This window comes from Nelumbo nucifera, chromosome 7 (genome assembly GCF_055504915.1).
Source record: "Nelumbo nucifera cultivar China Antique chromosome 7, China Antique-T2T, whole genome shotgun sequence".
Classification (NCBI taxonomy): Eukaryota; Viridiplantae; Streptophyta; class Magnoliopsida; order Proteales; family Nelumbonaceae; genus Nelumbo; species Nelumbo nucifera.
In genome coordinates this window covers 24162767-24182764 of record NC_142655.1, presented here as the reverse complement: position 1 = coordinate 24182764, position 19998 = coordinate 24162767, and the positions used below count along the sequence as shown (strand labels likewise).

Here is a 19998-nt window from a genome sequence, read left to right as displayed (position 1 = left end):
AGGACAAAACATGATGAACATTTGGGTGTCGTTTTCTTTTCAGCAAGTTACTTACCCGAGTAAATGCACTTATCTAGGTAAGTCTTTTTTGGGAAACACTTACCGGAGCAAGTGCATTTACCCATGCTCTTTTGTTTCCCATATAAATAAGACAATGATCATTTTAATCATAAAAATTCATTATTAAAAGGGGTTTTTTGTCTCATTAAGTGTTGCCAACTTTCTCCCCAGGTGAGAAGGTTATTTACCCACCTAGGAGATGAGTATTTCAGTTTGTTTTCTGGATTTGGAAAAGTGGAGATTTTCAAGAACGGGAATCTTGTGATATGTTGGGAATCTCTTATGATAATCATCCATGCCTGAAAGTTGGATAGGATGGCCTTTACGTAAGGATTATATTGCCCCCAATTTCTTGATTTATCCACTAGGTCAGTCTGGTTGGTTCTTTGCACCTAGTTTTGGTGTAGCAGCTATATATTTCGATTCATCCTCTTCTTCCAAGGGTTTCATAATTGGACGTTGAACCCATTTCATATGATGGGAGTTGCCGGCGTATTGGGTGCTACTCTGCTATGCGCTATTCATGGTGCTACCGTAAAAAATACTTTATTCAAAGATGGCGATGGTGCAAATACATTCCGTGCTTTTAAGCCAACTCAAAATGAAGAGACTGGGTTTCTTGGTCAATGGGAATCAAAATCTCATTAACAAACTTTCTCCCTCTCAAAGCCCAAAAAAAAGGAATACCCCCTTAGAAGCAACATCAACATTGGATGATGAAGAAAGCAAGCTGCCAAATGTAAAAGAAATCAATACTATACCAATGGGAGTTAGCAACAAAAATTGCTTTTGATTAGAAGAGTCTCTTGATGCAACAAAGGTCAATGACAATAATAAAAGAAAAAGAAAAAGGAAACAACAAAAATAGTTGTTGCATTTAAGAATTATAATTGGTCAACAAATCACCGAAAAAACTTTTCTTTTTCTTGAAAATTTCCAAGTTTTCTTAAATTCCCATTTCTTAAAAGTTTAGGTGGCGACTCCATCCATTCCATCCATATTCCACCATCTCCCCTTCGGGTGACCATTGTTGCTTGAAGTTTAATAATTACAATCACCTCCCTTAAACTTTCACATAAAATTGCAATTTGCAAGTAAAACCCCTTTGGTGTATCCAAAGACATGAAATGGCCAACAGAAACTTCAAGGGAGGGTCTATATCAGAAAGTTCAAGGGAGACTGACTGCAATTAAGGGGTAGTTTCAGCAACAACAGAAACTTAATCCACACTGGTCAGCAGTATCATGTCCAACGCCCCCATGAAACTTACATTAATTGCTTTGATTCCTTCTGGCCGGATTTCTTCCCATCCGAGGTGGCCAACGAAGAGCCCAGTCAAGAACTCCTTTTGTTTATTTCGGTGGGGCCTGAGGGACTTAGCTATGATAAAGAATTCGTGTTGTATCGCATTGACTTGACTTCTCAAGTCGTCGTCGTCGTCCTCCTCACTCCTCAGTATCGGCGTCTCTTCAGGAACCAGACCCTCAGTCTCAGAGTCATCACTGTTCTTCTTGAAAGGAGATGTCGAGTGAAGCATCTGGGCGGGAAGGCTTCATTCGTTTCCACGATCGATGGTCAAAGGCGGCCGAAGCCATCAATGGGAGCGAAAACCATTCCGCTATGGTGAAAGAACAGATTAAGAGAATTGACAATGATCTCAAAGATATACAGAGATCACTCGAGTTAGTTAACAAATGGGGAAATTCTGTGGACGAAGTGTTCAAATCTCTCAACAACACAATAGGCAACTTCATCGACCGTCTTCAAGAAGAAACGCTGCTCATTTCCGCCGGCAGTATCGCCGAGTCCCAGAACAATCCCGTCACCAAACAAATCAAAAGCATCGCTCGGGAGGTTGGAAAAATCAAGTTTGGTGGGCAGCCCTTACAGAGGCTGCCCACTCTATCTCGTCCTGAAATCGACGAGAAAACAGATCGAACCAACAAGTGGCAAAGGCTCGAGAAAGAGGAGATAATGAAACATCCAGCTGTTTCTGATGCTCGGGCCATATATGAACTTCTTGACCCGCAATTGAAACTCTGTTTTCTTTGCTTGTCCATATTCCCCGAGAATGAGATCATAGGGAAGAGATCTTTGGTCTATTGGTGGATAGGAGAAGACTTCGTGGTGACTTCAGGTGGGCAAGAGGTTGAGGAGATTGGCGAGGAATATTTCATGAAGCTATGCGAGAGCGGTCTGCTCGAACCCATCTACGATGGCCACAGTAGATTTCCTCACAGCTGCAAGCTGCATCCATGGATTCGGTGGATGGCAATTGACATTGCCAAGGAAACCATGTTCTTCGACTTCGACTCTGATGGAAAACCGAGCTCGGGCTCTCCTTGCCAATGCCCCCGACGCGCCTGTGTAGCGACGACCAAGGAGAGACGACCGGAGAAGGTTGATCTCGGTCAGGAGGGAAGCGAACTCCGGTCACTGTTCAACATAGACGTGCATTTCCTGGAATGTAAAGAAGAAGATTTCAAGAAGCTGACCAACTTAACGACACTGCAACTGGGGCGGTGGAAAGACAAGCCCAAATATCATATTGAAGTGATGAACACCAGCTTCTTGGATCACTTGGGTCTTCTCAAAAACCTGAGATTTCTCGGGCTACAAGGGATTTCAAGAATCACAAAGCTGCCGGACTCAATCCAAGAGTTGACGGAATTGATGGTCTTGGATCTCAGAGCATGTCATAATCTGGAGGAACTGCCGGCGGGGATCGCCTCCCTAAAGAAGCTGACCCACTTAGATGTGTCGTACTGCTACCTACTGGAATACATGCCCAAAGGTCTCGGATCCCTTTCAGATCTTCAGTTCCTGGGTGGATTTGTAGTGAGCAGTTTAAGAGGGAAAGAAGCCTGCAAACTCAGCGATCTGTCGAGACTAGTGAAACTTCGGAAGCTTAGCCTAAGCTTGGCCGCAGATACGACTTCAGAAGAACTGAAAGCTCTAGGAAATATTAAAGCCCTCAAATCTCTCACAATAACCTGGGGAGCAGCTTCCTCCCCGGCGGAAAAGAATGGCAGACAATACCAGAACCAGAAGTTTTCCAGGTCCACCAGAATTCTGAAAAAATTAGCAACACAACTAACAAGGAAGTCTACGACATCCAAACAATCTACAGCGATATCATCATTTGAGATATCCCTTCCTCCCAGTCTTACAAAGCTGGATCTCCGATGCTATCCAAACATTCATGCACCAAAACTGCGTAGGGTCGAGGACGGAACGGCTTCGGAGGATTGCTTGAAGAAACTCTACTTCAGGGGTGGGAGCTTGAGCAGCCTACACGGAATAGAAGGTAAGGCGGTGTCCAAAGTGGAGGTAATCCGTCTAAGATTTCTACAGAATTTCAGTATGATGAAGCCTGACCTGAAGAGAGATTCCCTTCCACACCTGAAATATGTTGAGATTTTCAACTGTCCTCACATAGACGAATCGTTTGCAGAAAATGGAACCGGAGATGGGATTGGACTGGACCAAGCCAGCACAAGCAATACTAATGCAAATTCTCATTCTCCGATTTTTTATAAAATCGTACCATGTCCTAGAAAACAGTGAGACAACGCAAGCTGAAGTTGGAATGGTTTTGAAGTTGCTTTTTTTTTTTTTGTTTAATTTCATCTTTGGTTTTGTTGTTCTGATGCAAGCTTATTGATAAAACTCTAGTAAGATCTTTTTTCGTTATGGTTGTTTGCTGTTCCTGTTCTGTAGGAAATCTCAATTTAGAAATTGATAAAACTCTGGATGGGTAGATGCAACCAAACATTTCGAAAAATTCAACAAATCCTCTAATCTCTGAATGCTCTCCCCTGTTTTCTCATGCCATGAAACCCATAAATCTCATAGTGATAACTGATAAGCAATTGCTGATGCTTAGATATTCAGTCTGAATACTCTCTGAATCTTTTTTTTTTTTTTCCAGATAATCAAGTTTAGAACTGTATAGCAGCACCTATGATAAGGATTATAGCCTAGAACAGCCAGGTTTTCATCACTTAATGTAATACATTTAAAATCTAGTGTATACATTAATATAAAATAAAATTTATACTATATATCGGAACCCAATTACAAACCAAAGTCCTCTATAATTGGGTGAATTTAATTCCAGTCAATCAGGCCATCCCGACCAATTGACAACTCTAGATGAAACAAAACCTTTTTTAGTGACAAAAATAACTATAAGCCCCTAATAAATTAAGAAAAGTTGTTTTATAGCCAATATTATTGACCTCTATGTATATAGACCATTTGATATATTTTTCGTTGATCAGTCCATCCCAAGTCACACTAGTATCTATATTATATATGAAATGCAGTTGCCAACTTAGCAGCCTTTCTCCACCCTCTTAGACCCCTCTTTTTTCTGCATTTTTTTTTATTTTTAAAAGATAAAAATAACCAGAAGGCATTAGTAAATCATTTGTCATTGATTGAAATGTTCTATTTATTATATTAAAAAAATTATTTAATACAAAAAATTAAACACGAATATTCATATAAGATTAGATATCTAATAGTTAATATCTTAAATTAGTTAGTTAATTAATTGATTGATTAATTTGGTTGAGTCATTCCGAATATTTTTAATTTTGTCCGGTTTTAATTTTATATTAATCTAATACTCTATGAAAGGATTTGTGGATATGTGTATAAAAAAGTCTAAACTATTGAAATAGTTCATAATTTTTTTACTTTTAATATTACATACACAAAAAATATTAATTTAAAGAATGATTAATGAGCACAATATCAATCTATATTGCATATAAAAAGAATTGGGTCCATGCTCGATAATTATGCAAAAATACAGAGAAAATTACGAAATTAAAAAAAAAAAAAAAAAAAAAAAAACTAGCCATGTCTTTAGGTTTGTTATTGAGTTGGAAACAAATTGGATGATCTACATCCAATTCTGCTTTATTGTGTTTAAAATAAAGAAAAATTAAATAGTTTCTAACTTATGTGTGTATAATAAATTCATATAAGTGTAAAATATTAAATTTAGTAATTACACTCTATCTAATTCTATATATACAAATATAATTAAATTATATACATAGTGTTATGAATTGAGGGGAGTCATCAAAACCGGGGGCCCAAAAGATTAAGCTATTCCATACTCTCCCTCGATATTATTATACTCTATGTAATTCTATATATACAAATATAATTAAATTATATACATATTGTTATGAATTGAGGGGAAACGTCAAAACCGGAGGCTTGTACACAAGAGAGGGACACCATATACAACCCAAAAGCTTAAGCTATTGGGAATTCCATACTCTCCCTCGAACGGAAGTCATTGTCATATTGCCAAGCTTGACATGTAGTCTAGACCAGGTAGGCATCCTGGGTGAGCATTTGGTTTATATGGTTAAAAATCGAATCAGATGAACCAAATTTTTGAAAAATGAACTTATAAAATATAAAGCCGAATCGAAACTGAACTACTGAAAAACCAAAAAAAATTGAAACCAAGTTTTTATTATTTCGGTTAAAACTGAATTTTATTAATATTATATTAATGGATATATATATTAATATTATATAATATATATTATATTATGTATATAATAAATTTTGATTAGTTCGACTTTTTGGTTTTAACCAAATTAACCAAACCAAAAAAACTGAACCAAACAAATTGAAATTGAAAATTTTGGTTCAATTTTTCGGTTTTAACCAAACAACGCTCACCCCTGGTAGGCACAACATTGTAAGCACGTTAAATGAACACTTGAAAAATTTTTTGACACCTGCCCCTTAAAATACCCTCAACCTACCCTTTGGAAAAGATTAAAAACCACTTTTCACAGTTGTTAAACTATTTTTCAAGTGTTCATTAAATGTGCTTGCTAAGTTGCTAGATATGGCCCCTTAACATGCACGAACCAAAAGCCCTTTGCTTTAGGTTCCCATAGGGGATACAACTATGGGAACCTAAAGCCATGGGAATTCACCATGTGCATCTATAATACCTATGCTTAGCCAAACCTTCAGCTTTGATACCACTGTTATGAATTAAGGGGAATTGTTGAAACCAAGGGCCCATACATGTACGCACATGTAAGGCTTGCGTACAAGAGAGGAACATCACATGCAATTCAAAAGCTTAAGCTATTGGATTATAGGCCATTCTTGTATATAATAAGTTTCTTATACCTCTCATTCCTTTCCAATGTGGAATTTTCTTCAACTATTCATACATGAATCCCCACACATATGTATAAAAACTTACATAAAAGTTGATCATATATTTATCATATTAAAAAAAATAAGTATGATAAATTTGATTTGCTATCAATGATGGAAATGACCGACAAGGTAGAGACTAGAGATTGCTAAAGATTCAGCTGCATGTGTGCCAGTCTTTTTCGATTGATGACAATGGTGGGTTTAGTGTTCCTACTCCTTTATTGTTTGCAAAGGAAGGTTTTTGTTCAATTGATTCAAGGGATTGAGAATGCCAATTCAGTGGATTTCTTTGAATGCAAATACAGTTTTGTGCATCGCACCATTAAATTTGTTTCATTATAATCTTGTTGACGATTGTTCGGGGACTTCTGTTTGTAATGATTATTTTTTCAAGGTTTAGGTGACATAGAGCATGGACAAAGATGGTTTTATTCCTGGAATTGTGTTTGTTGCTACTATTTTCAGATAGGGGCAGAGCCAGAAATATTTCATGAAGAGGACCAAAATCTGAAATGGAATGGATTGGGGGAATAAATATGAATGGCCGTGTGTGTGTGTGGGGGGGGCCTATAACCATTGGGTTAATCATTATAGACATAAGTATTAATTCCTTAGTCTTTTTTTATTTTCTTCATTTTAATTAAACAATTTATAATTAATGTATTAATTTTCTATTAATAATTGACTAAATTTAGTTTTGTCTTCAATCAATACACTTCATCCAATATAAATCCAAATCAATTTGACCCAAGTTCGAACCAGTTCAATGTAGTCTAACCCGATTCAGCATATACTAATCCAGGTCGATCCGAATCTGAAATAGACCCCGAGTGGGATGGCTCGGTGCCGCTTGCTCTGTCTGATCTAGGCCATCTGATCCAACCAATATTCACATACTCTGACCCGACCCAGTACGAGTCGATCTGAGGTTGACCCGAATCCGAAACGGTTTTGGGCGGGATGATTAGGCCTCCATGTGCTTTACCCGATTTGGATAGTCCATCCAGCAAATATCCACACACCCAACCCGAATCTGGACCGACCCAATTTAGCTACATTGACCCGGTTCAAGTCAGCCAGTCTAGTCCCAAACCCATGCACAAACCTGATATGGTCCGATCCAAGTCAATCCACCATTGACTAAACTGGTCCGATACAGTCCAATCTGACCGAATTGATCCAGATCTAAACGATTCAATCACCCTTGAACCTAAGTGGTTTAAGTTGGCCTAACCGGTTTGAACCTAAGTGGTTCGGTCAAACCCGAAATCCGAATATAATCAAATGGCCTCGCCGCTTGTGTAAAAACAACATGCATGTATTGTGATTTGAACCTTCACCACTTATGTAAATAATAACTACAATAACCACCAAGTTACAACCAACCTATTTGTTAAGACATAGAGAGAGTTTGTTTTTTAACTCTATACATATAAGATTAATGGGTTTGGACGGGTTGGATTGGGTTAAAGCGGGTTTGAGTTGAACCCAATCCATTTAATTTTATATAACTGGGTCATTAATGGGTTGGCGGGTTAGATGGATTTCAAACCCAACCCAACCTGCACAATTGCCACCCCTAGGGGCAACTATTGGGGTGGGGAGTAAGGGAAGGGGAAAATTTACAATCACAAGTAGGGATTTCTAAACCATGGGGGGCCATGGTTTCCCTGGGTCCCTTGGCTCCACTCTAATTTCAGGGCAAGTTACTCATAACTCATCACTCTATTTTAAAGCTATGGACAGAAAAATAAGAGTAAAAAGTGTATTTTTTTATAAAATTTGAACTAATAAAATTGAGTACATTAATCCAATGCATCCCTTACATATCATTGATGCCATTAATTTAATAACTATCAGTGGCATAGGGACACAATAAATCACCAATTAGAAATAACATGTGGCAATAAGTTGGGGATAAAGCCAATTGACCTCACATCGCCTTAGAAGGCCGAATCAGCCTGATTGAGCCAAGCTAATCTGACCAAACTTACCTTAGAAAGTTAAGCCAACATGGTCGAATCAACCTACACCAAGCCAACCTAACACCAACTTACAACATATACATTTGATCAACCAGTGTTTACGTTAAAAGTGGCTAGAGGGTAGAGATAGAAAGTTGTCAGAATAGGATGTCACCTCGGCTCAATACCTCGACTGCTAAGGGAACCTACAATTGGAAAAGACATCAAAGACCCTAGGGTGATATTCCAGAGCCATGGACGAAGATTAAAGTCAATAACACCAAGGGAAAAGAAGATGAGCTTGAGAGATAAGCAAGAGAGGTGGAGAGCTCGTTAAGAGAGATAGAGAGCTCTGTGAGATGAGTTTGAGAGATCGTGAGACGAGTTAGAGATCTCATGAAACATGCACCAAGGTGTCTAGCATGTCTTGTGCATAATAGTGTAATGTAGTGCTGCGTTGTATCCAAATGAACGAGGGGCTCACCTGTTTATAGGAGAAGAGTTTCCTCTAAGAACCAATATGTCTCTCACACGTGGTCGGAGCTCAATCCACTTATCGCACCCTTATTGATACATTGTGTACACGTTTTATGCATGTGGTAGCAATGGACCTACATGGAATGCCCTATCATTGATGTTCCACTCAGCTTGGCCACGTGTTGCTTGTACAAGTTATGAGTTGGTATCAGATTAGTTCGTATAAGTCAAGTTAGTTCACTAGTACCAAGTTAGCTCACCAAGACCATGTCAACTCGTCAAGACCAAGTCAACTTGTCAATTGACAAATTTACCCCCAACATGCTGCCACTTTGAGGTTTCAGACTGGTGGCCAGTTTTGGTCGCATCACAAGAAAAAAACAACTCTTGAACTTTCCTATTCTCTCGTTCAACCTACACAACCATGCACCATCCCCCATCGGCAATGTTGTCCACATACTCATCCAACCTAGCCAATGTTGTCCACATCCCCAGTTCGTATAAGTCAGGTCAGCTTGTCAGGACCAGGTTATCTCATCAAGACCATGTCAGCTCATCAACACCAAGTCAACTTGTCAATTGACAACTTTGCCCCCAGCATGTTGCCACTTCAAGGTTTCCAACTGGTGGCCAGTTTTGATCGTATCACAAGGAAAAAACAACTCTTGAACTTTCCTATTGTCTCGTTTAACCTACACAACCATGCACCATCCCCCATCGGCAATGTTGTCCACATCCTCATCCAGCCTACCCAATGTTCTTTTACCTACAATCTTGAAAATTCACGCAGCATTTTGTGACTTCTCCATTTCCACTATTTTGGAATTGGGATCTACTCCTCACAGCCTCATCCCACTCTATATTGGAAACACCTCCCATGAATAATAGCATGAAAGTACAGAAAATGATCCCGATGTGCGACTGAAACATGCTGTAAAGTCGATTTGAGGAGCGCTTTGTGAGGAGCAGGTCCGGATTCACTATTTTGGTTTTTATTCTTCTGTTTTCAATTTAAACAAGGTTAAGGAAAAGAGAATGTAAAGAGAAGAAAGCCCCAAAGATATTTAAGTTCCTTGATTTCTTAATAGATCTGCTCTTTTTTTCCCATGGCCAAGGAGACAATGCATTGGTAAAAAGAAAAAGCCATTGGCCTACCAATTTTAATCTTCAGAATGAGTGGTGGCTCATTTGATATAGTAGCCATGGTTTTCAAAACCGGACCAGACCGGACGGTTAGACTGGAAAAAATGGGAACTGGTCAGGTGTCAAGTTCTATTTTTCCCCCAAACTGGTTCTCAAAAACCATTGATTTTGGTCAGTAAACCGCTGACCCGGGTGGTTAACCATTCGAACCGTTCAAATGGTTTAGACCATTTTTTATTTCTTTTTATTTTTTTGTCAGAATGGGCCAATTGTTCGACCCGGGAATCAGACCCCTAACCGGTTTGTTCTCCGAATCAGTTTTAAAAACCTTGATATTAGCTGGGTGTACTCCCAAAGGAAATGAGAATTTGAGTCCCAATACTGTTACAACTTACTTGTTTTAAAATACAAAAAAAAAAGTGTATAAACTCAAAATTTGTACAATATAAACAAAAAAGAGAGAATAATTATTTTAGAAAGAAAAACATCTAGCATAAAAACCCTAAGGTTGTATTTGGTTGCAATGCAAATAAATTTGCACTGGTGCAAAATCATGGCAGCACAAATGGTTTGAGTGTAAATTCTAACTTATTTTTGTTTTAAATTTTAGCTTATTTTATTTGATTGCAGTACAAATGAAGTATTTAAGACATGAAGCAGAATAAGGTAAAATCCAAAACAAAATTAAACAATAATTTGCATTTTTTACATTTGCACTCCCATGCATTCGTACTAGTGCAAATAAATTTGCACTACAACCAAACACAGCCTGATGTTTGTAGTAGGTAGAAGCCAGTGCCACTGGTTTATTGACAACCATAGGGATAATAGCATGGTTTCGTAAACCAGACAAGACTGGATGGTCAGATCGGATGACCCAAGAACTGTCCAGGTAACCAGTTTTGTTTCACCCCAAAACTGTTCTTGGGTCAAAAGCTGTTGATTTGGTCAATGAACCACTGACCTGGGTGGTCAAACTATTGACCTAGACAATAGTTTTTTACTTTTTTTTGTTTTAATTATTTTTTAAATCAAAACAGACCTCCATTTGGTCGGACCGTTCGACCTAAGAACTGGTGGCCAAAACAGTTCCGTATCCGATCTAATTTTTAAAACCTTGGATAACAGCCTCATAACTCAAAAAAAAAAAAAAAGAAATATATATATATATATGCAGCAACATGTCTGAAATGTAAACCAATAGAGGCAACAATTTTTATTCTGGCCATGGTAGAATTGATGAGGACAGCAAAAATGTCTTGACAATGGCGAATTTGTTCCATTAGCCCTTCCATCATTGTATCCATTGTAGAGAGAGACACTCTGGTCAGGCTTTGAAGTTGGTAGAGATACCATGGTACTTTCCTGCTTCTGGTGGTCCGAAACCTGATTAAGGCCAACTCATGCAAAACCCCTGTAACCTGATTAAGGCTAACTCAACCCTAATCCAATGGGATTAGTTCAGTGCGGGTTTACCGTTTAACCTGATAGATCGACATTCATACTTTGAAAGTGTAGCTGTTACAAGCCTCAATTTTAGGTTTTATCTTAGAGTTTAAAAGTGTTTTAGCTTTAGATTTCTTTTCATTGAAAGTTTTGGCTTTGGATTAGTTTGTTTTTTGAAATATCTCTCACCAAATGCTCAAAACACTTTTTGTCAATTTTGTTTCCTACAGTTAGGGGTGTCAATAGTCTATCCGAAAACCCAAGGCTTGATCCGAAATCCGATCCGATTATTTTAGATTTGGATAGTGTATTTATGTAATCAGATCGGATCTGGATTTGACCTTATCTGATCCAATTAAAATCCAAATCTGATTATAATATAATATTTATTAATTTTAATATATAAGTTTTATATAATTATATTTAAAATTATAAAAATATATTCTATATATTATATTATAGGTGAATTTATATATATAATAAATTTAGTGTGTTATATTTATATTAATTTATTATATATAAAGGTTAAAAAATAAATAATTTTTTTAGTTTTTTTGGTATTTTAGAAAATTTATAGTAGAACCGGGTTAAATCCGAATCCAATCCAAATCTGTTAGGATTCGGATTCGAATCCAAGTCTTTAAATCCGATCGAAATTTGGATCGGATTCGGATGTATGCTATCAGTAATCGGATCGGATGCGGATTTTGCTACATCCGATCTGAGTCCAATCTAATTACAATCCTAGGTGTCAATGGACGAAACTTAGGTTAGACCCCAACCAAATCAAAATCAATTTGAACGAATTAGATGAACCAATAAGTTATATTGAATTGGATTGGTCAAACCTTAATGGTCTATTGGACCTTATCCATTTATAATGAATTTATATTGGACCGAGTCAAATTGAACCAATATCCACACGATAATTAAATAAGAGAACGAGTGTTAATGGACCAGGTTTAAGTTGGACCCAACCTAAATTAAACTTAATTGGAATAGTTTGGATGGTTCAGACATTGAACTGCATCAGTCAAGAAATATCCAAAGTATTCATCGTATTGGATTGGATCACATTCAACTAATATCTGGTCCATTGTCAGCCTTACCGGCCACATTCCAACGGTCAAAAGCAAATAGTTATCCAAATGGAACCATGGTTATAGAGAGAGACCTTCAAGGCGCCACATTAATGTCTTATTATTTTAAACACTAAAAATGGTGTAGGTCTTATTCTTTTATATAAATGGGTATCAAACCTAATTTATTCTTCAGACTCCGTTTGGGAAGAGCAAATACAAATATACAAAATATAAAGTTTTATACTCTACATATTTGTATTTATACTCTTTCCAAACGGAGCCTCAAAAGTAAATGAAAAGCCCAGACTGATGGCCCCAAACAAAATACATATGTACAGCTTATGATTCACTTTCCATCTTTCTTTTTCTTGGATAAGTCCCTTCTCGTCTTTCTTTTTCTTTTCACAAAGTTTATTCAAAAATTCAAACAGCATACAAACATGGGACCAGATGGGCTAGAACAAGTTTGTGCTTATATTGCGTGGTTTCCATTTCAAAATGCAAAAATTCAAATTTAATTTTTCTATTTTCCTTTTTACTACTTCTCCTGCGAGCCCACCTCTCTTTTCCTTTTTCTATGATTGTTTTCCTTTTTCTCCCTTTCCCCTTCCTTATTTATCTCTCTCGACTTTTCCCATCAAACATCAAGATTGGGACTCATCTTCAGACAAGAGAAAGCTTCAAACCCTTTTCTTTCTTTGATGTTTGCTGATAAAACTTGTTAACCGGATTTTTAAACTTAGTTGAATGTCTTCATTGCAAGGTATTTGTGGATTCTTAACTCTGGTTCTATAGCTCTTTGGCCATCAGAATATACAATTAGAAAAGTAACTCAAATCTTTTCTCTTTTTCTATTATTGCAGAATATATAAAAATTCAGAAGAATGCAAAATCTGTTTTACTACTTCCTACATACTATTCAGATTGCTGATATTTTAGATTGTTATTGAGTTCATGTCATATCTGGCTATACTTGATTGCAACATTCTGATTTCTAACCTGCTGTTACAGTAGAGTGATTTCTCAAGCAGATCAATCCCACATCATTTTAATTTCATTATCTTCTCATTTCTGTTCTTGACTTTGTATTAATATATTATAGTTCCTTTTGGTTTGGTTCAGTTGCATTTTTGTTATCTTAGGGTCTGTTTGATTCACAGTTGGAATCAGAATTGAAATGGTCCATTCCCTCTACCTGTTTGGTTCAGACAAGAATTAGAATCAAATCAGAATCAGTTGGAATGGATTCTCATTCGCAAGAGAGGGGAGGGAATGGCCATTCCACCAGGAATAGGAATGGGATTCCAATTCCACCCAACCAAATGGTTGGACTTTCTTCCTGCAAACCAAATGGACCCTTTGATTCTTTTTTTTTCCTTCCATTTGTATAATTATATTCTTTTATCTTTGGCTTTGCTTGTAGTCTGCTTGTGAATCCTCTTATATAATTACACCTACTGCTTGCATGTCTGCTGTTTGCATCTTCATCTAGTTGGCTATTTCTGTAAGTATAATTTCAAAGCTACATTTATTTTCTATGTTCCATTTCTTTAATTACTTTTAAGGGTCCGTTTGTTTCGTAGTTGGAATCAGAACCGGAATGACCCGTTCCCATAGTCTGTTTAGTTCAAACAGGAATGAGAATGGAAATTAGAATCAGCAGGAATGGGATTTCATTCTCAAGGGAAGAGTAGGGAATGGCCATTCCCCCAAATGAGGGAATGCCATTCCAGCAAAAACGGGAATGGGATTCCAATTCCGTCCAACCAAAGAATTGAAATCAAAATAGCCCATTCCAATTCCGATTCCAGACCCTTATTCCTGCTAACCAAACGGGGCCCAAGTGTCACTCTGACTCCCTTTGATCTCTTTGCTTGATTTGGATGATTCCATTTGCACCCGTTTAATCATTTCGATATATTTGCACTCAGCTCTTTATTTAATCTCACCTATTTGAGCGAATTGATTTATTTAGATTTATCTGTATATTTTCTGATTTGTGTGATTTCACTTATATACAATTGGTGCTACTGTTTGCAGGTCCAAAGAAGGGCAAAGAGGGGCAATTAATGGAAGTATTTCCAGAACCATTAAAGAGATTATGGAACGAATGGGAGCTGAGGGCATTGGTTCTTCTCAGCCTCGCCATTCAAATCTTCCTCATATTCTTCGGACCAGAAAAAATGGTTAGGTGATCGGTTCGTTTTGCTTTAAAATCGTCATTTTGCAAAAAATCGTTGATTTAGGTGGTCGAATCGTTCGAATCATTCAATGGTTTTGGTCATTTTTATTTTTTTATGTTTTTATCAGAACGGACTGTCCGTTCAATTTGAAAGTTAGACCGTTCAACCCGGGAACCAGACCCCTGACCAGTTCGTTGTCCGATTGAATTTTAAAAATCTTGTATGACATTACATTGGCTCTTATTCTTGCAAGCAGGGACACTTTTAGAGAGTCCATTGGTTACTGAACCAGATCCAGGCCCAACTATGCCAAATTCATGGAGAAATACACTTCCCAGAAAAATGCAGGCTTAAATGCAGAGATAATAGTAGTTATTGTTAGAATGTTGTTGATGTGAAGCTTTTGTCTGAATCCTTCCATTTCTTCAAAACATTTAGCCGTCTTATTAATTGTAGATCTCATCCTCACTTTTAACGATAGGAAGGAAAGCAAATCCTACTTCCAATACCAAGACTAGACTACAGCTTACAAAGTTATTGAGGTTGAGCTTGGTTTAGGATGTACTTGGTTGCATTCTCCCATTTTTAGGTGTTGTTTGGTAAGTCTTTTTTAAAAGATGTTCCGATAGACATACAGATAAAAGACGATGTGAGTTTTTACTTTAAGACTATATTTGGTTTGAAGGAAAAGGTAGGAAAAGGAAGAGAAAGATGGAAAAACTTATACAATATTGTAAAGGTTTCCTTACCTTTCCTTATATTTTCCTTTGAATCAAACATAGCCTAAAGACCGTTTGATTAAAGTACATCTTTCCACACGAAAATACTATAAAAAAGTTGAAAAACCCCATTTAGAACTTTCTTAATGAGCTTAAAATAAAGTGTTAACTTTGATAAACTCAATCTAAAGATGCATTCCATTACTCCCACATCATACAAGAACTTTAGTACTCGCAGAGGTGAATTGGCACTTAAAGAAGTGCATCAACTACCCAACTATGGCAAGGAACATGCTAAGGAACTCAATAGGAGTATTGAACATTAAGGAGAAGAAAATCTATACAGATGTATCCAACTATATGCTATATCTTATGGTATCACGTCCTTTCATGCTGATTGCAGGAATTGGGCAGATCAGATTTTGGGACACATGTGCTGAGGCTAAGAAATTTCAAGACCATACAAGAATATGACTTGAAAGACCCTATCCATTTGCCTAATTAACCATCTAAGTGCGTAGCAACTTACAAGACCAAACAAGCAAATCTAGCTAGATGGGCTATCTATGTATAGTACAAATTAAATGGCCCATTATTAAAAATGGGCTTGCAAGGATCTTTTGTGAGACAAAGGCTAAGACCCTAGCCTGGCCCACTACTGTTCTATCTACAAAAACCCAAACTATTGATCATTGTAAACTTTCATGGCATTTAAAAAACTATATTCTCTTGTCTACAAGAATTTTACTCACATTTACCCATAACACACTACTCCTGTGTATAATATTATGTAGGAGGATGAGATATTCTCCATGTGTGGCGGGTGTGATTTAACCATTAACTGATTAATTTGATTATAGATTTTGGTGTGATTTAATCATAAACATTGAATTGAAATCTTTGGGTGGTCAAAGAAAGGAGTTTTGAGTTAAAACATGCATGTGGATGTAAATCAGGATGCCAAGCCTCAGAGAGGTTTCAAATATGAAACTAACTTTCATTGAATTATTATTAATGAATATAAACTAATGTAAATCATTTTGGTTGTTTACGGATTATATTTTATTTTCTTCGATTTGAAATTTGGGATGTTCACGATAGATTATTATCCAAAGTCAATGCTTTGAAAGGGAGAAAAATAGAAATATAGCATATTATTATTATTATCTTTTCAAGGAACAAGATTTTTTAAAGAACAGAAACCTTGGATAGACCCTAGAACTGACCCTTGAGAACCACCAAGGCCAGAACCGTAGGCTCCGGTTCCAAAAAACCAAGAACCAGATCGATTCTGCCTTGGAACCGAACGAACCAACCTACCCACCCCCCCCCCCCCCCCCTACTAACGACCTTATATATTTGTGGTTGGATTTGAGTAAACAAGGTGAGTGGGAATTGCAGAGGTATTAAAGCCATTGAAGTTGGAGCCGCAAGAAGCCCTGTAAGCTCCCATATTGGGGAATACAAGCCAGTCGTGCACTTGGAGCTCCGGGAGTTGGCAGCCTCTAAGGATGGTGTCAGAGGCATCACAGGTCGGTCCAAACACGGTGGATGGGTATGTGATCACTTCTTCCTCATTACAAGTCAAATCGCCATGCTTATTCCAGTACTTGACCACGATTGGCGCAGGCAGAGTTTCACCAGAATTTAGTATGCAATTCATAGACCCAAATGCTCCATCATCGATCCAGTACTCCCTCAAATCATTCCGCACTCTCTTGCCAATGATGTTGGTTGCTAGTGTGAATGATGTCTCCGCAAAGAACCTCCCTGGTTCGGCAATCACGGTTAAATCCGATTCACCTGAGAAGAAATCTCTGAGAGCACCATTGATGGTATGAACGAGGTCGTAAAATATTCTGGTGCATGCTTTGAAGCCTCCACCTATGTCAAGTACGTGCATGCGAGGCAAGCCAAGAGTCAAGGCTGTGTCGAATACTTGTTTGGCTGCTGCAATCGCACTACGGTAGGGTTCTGGATTTCTAGCCCCACTTCCCACATGGAATTCTACCCCAATTACATCCAAAGAGGACTCTTGGGCGGCTCTGAGAAGTGGGATAACCTCTTCCTTCAAAGCACCAAACTTTGATCCCAATGGGAACTGTGCATCCTCCTTTGGTGGTTTAAGCCGGAGTAGCAGTTTGGACTTGGGATGACACCTTCGAATCTTGTCAAGCTCGCACAGAGAGTCGAAGGTTGGCCTCAGCCTTGCACGGGTTGGCGTAGATAATGCGGTCTGGAGAGAGACCAAGTGCGAGGACAGCGTCAATTTCAGTCGGGCTGGAACAATCGAAACCTGCTCCGAGAGCTGCGAGTGTAGCAAGCAAGCAAGGATCTGGGTTGCACTTGACAGCATAGAAAGGCCGTATGTTGGGGAAGCAACAGTTCCATCTTTCCATGAGGCTCAGTGTTACCCCAAGGTCTAGTATATAGAAGGGGTCCTTCACCTGTTGCTGCTCGGAAATTACAGATTGAATGAAATCGGTTAAGTCACCACCCTTCGATAGGCTGCTCACTCTCTTGTTCTTCATCTCAGGAGCTGCCAAGATAGATTCCAGAATGGTGGAGTTGTGTCTCCACCCATCACTGTCCTATGCTGTTTTTCAATGTGTAAATGAAAATCAAGATTATCAATGTAAATAAATGTTTATTTATTTTTATTGAAGTTAATGTAAAACTTGAGGCAAGTGGAATTTTACGTGGATTCTTCCGTGTTTAATTACACTCCATCCAAACAGGTTTAAAATCGGACCTGACTGTAATATAACATCGGTTTGGTATTTATACAGTAAACAAACGCAGGCGAGAAGAAATCTTTATGACTTGGCCTCTCTCTTCCCTTTCATATGATATGACAAGGCTAAAATCAAGCTGAACACAGGCATCCTTGACCTAAGATCTGAGTAAATAATACGGTACAACAAGTTATTGCAGAGAAGCCAATAACTTTTTTACAAATTTTGGATTTGAAGATCATTTTTGATATTCCAGGCGGCCAAAGATTGAGAAAATCAAGACCGAAGATCTGCTAGTTGTGCCTTCCTTCAGTCGGGATGAATTATATACAAAATCATGCACACCAAACACATGTGGAAATATACATCTTCACCCCAAATAATGGAGATGTTTCCGGTCTGGGCCCATTTATACTGAACACCTGTTACGGTCTGACACAGGCTTGGCTTTGTCTACGCTTGTCAGGCTTACGTTAAGGACATCACCGTCATTTTTGCCTGTAAGATTTACAGGAGAATTGATGTTATCTTCAGGCAGACCACCAAAAGCTTAACGTACTCTTTGAGGAGGGGTGGTCGACCTCCTTGGGTGCCTAACCTTGGCACTCCTAGACCATCATCCCCTTGCGGGGCGGCCCTGGTTAATGGCTAGCATGGCTACCAAGGTTCCTCATGGGCACACACTTGCTCATGGGGACAGTGTTAGACCGGCACTGCGCTATCGATATTCAAGGGAGGCTTGGCATGCAGGCTTGGCTCAAGCATGACCCTTCACCACGCCAGCCCCTTGCCCAAGCTGAGTGAGCTACCTCGTTGCCTCTAGTGCACGGGTGTGTTTAGGCCCAAGCGGTTGCCTATCATCATGGCACACAGGTGTCTGTCATCATCAGCATACAAGAGACCCATCACATCGGTGCCCAGTCACCTCTCCGGTGCACAGTCGCCTTGCATTATGGTCGTCCCCCTTTAGCACGTAAGCGGCGCCTCCCATGGACCGGTCTGAGCCAGCAGAGTGCCCCAGCCATTGAACTTGAGGTCATGATCCAGTACTACTGACTTTGGTAGAACCATCCCATCAGGCAATTCCTAGCCTCTAAGCACATAAAAGCTTGTCCTGTCCTACCTTAGCCTGGACGCTACATGTGCTTCTTTCACTGTAAAACTACCCCGTGACACACATGTGTTTCTTTCACCGTAAAACCACCCCGTGACACACTTACGTATTCACTCGTGATAGGTAACCCAACAACCAAATAGACTTTTTTACAAATTTTGGATTTGAACATCATTTTGATATTTCAGGCGCCCAAAGATTGAGAAAATCAAGACCGAAGATCTGGTAGTTGTGCCTTCCTTTAGTCGGGATGAATTAGATACAAAATCATGCACACCAAACACACGTGGGAATTTACATCTTCAACCCAAATAATGGAGATGTTTCCGGTCTGGGCCCATTTATATTGAACACTAGCGTTTTCACTCGTGATAGGTAACCCAACAACCAACATATCACGAATGAACATGTATTTACTGTGGACCACTGCCATTTATTGTGCTAGAAGTACTATTGTAAGTCATTTATTAGGTGGGACCACTGCCACCTATAGGCTTTATAAATATAATACGCCTAATTAAAATTTTTTCATGTTAAAATGCCACCTAATTTCAATGCAGCACCTAATTGATAACCGTCCATTTGACTGCCTTTGGACTCTAAGGCTGTGTTTGATTGCAATGTAAAAAAATTTATGTTGATATAAAATTATAGTAGTGCAGATGATTTGAGTGTAAATTCTGATTTATTTTTGTTTTAAATTTTAGTTTATTTTGTTTCATTTATAATGGTGCAAATAAATTTGCATATTTTATATTTGTACTCCCATGCATTTACAATGATACAAATAAATTTGCACCACAACCAAATACATCTTAAGGGATTTTTCCTCCATTCATTATACAATAGGTCAAAGCTAGAGATG

At 38.3% G+C, this 19998-nt stretch overlaps 1 protein-coding gene and 1 pseudogene across 1 annotated transcript; one reads left to right on the top strand and one right to left on the bottom strand.

Moving 5' to 3' along the window:
- The first annotated feature begins 1011 nt into the window (after positions 1-1011).
- LOC104593501 (uncharacterized) lies at positions 1012-3751 on the top strand. Its single transcript, XM_088891830.1, has 2 exons — positions 1012-3367; positions 3515-3751. Exons 1-2 carry the CDS (start codon positions 1582-1584, stop codon positions 3625-3627), a joined length of 1899 nt encoding a protein of 632 aa, XP_088747956.1. The 5' UTR covers positions 1012-1581; the 3' UTR covers positions 3628-3751.
- A 12669-nt stretch (positions 3752-16420) lies between these two features.
- LOC148790276 (ornithine decarboxylase-like) lies at positions 16421-18057 on the bottom strand (annotated as a pseudogene).
- Positions 18058-19998: the final 1941 nt, after the last annotated feature.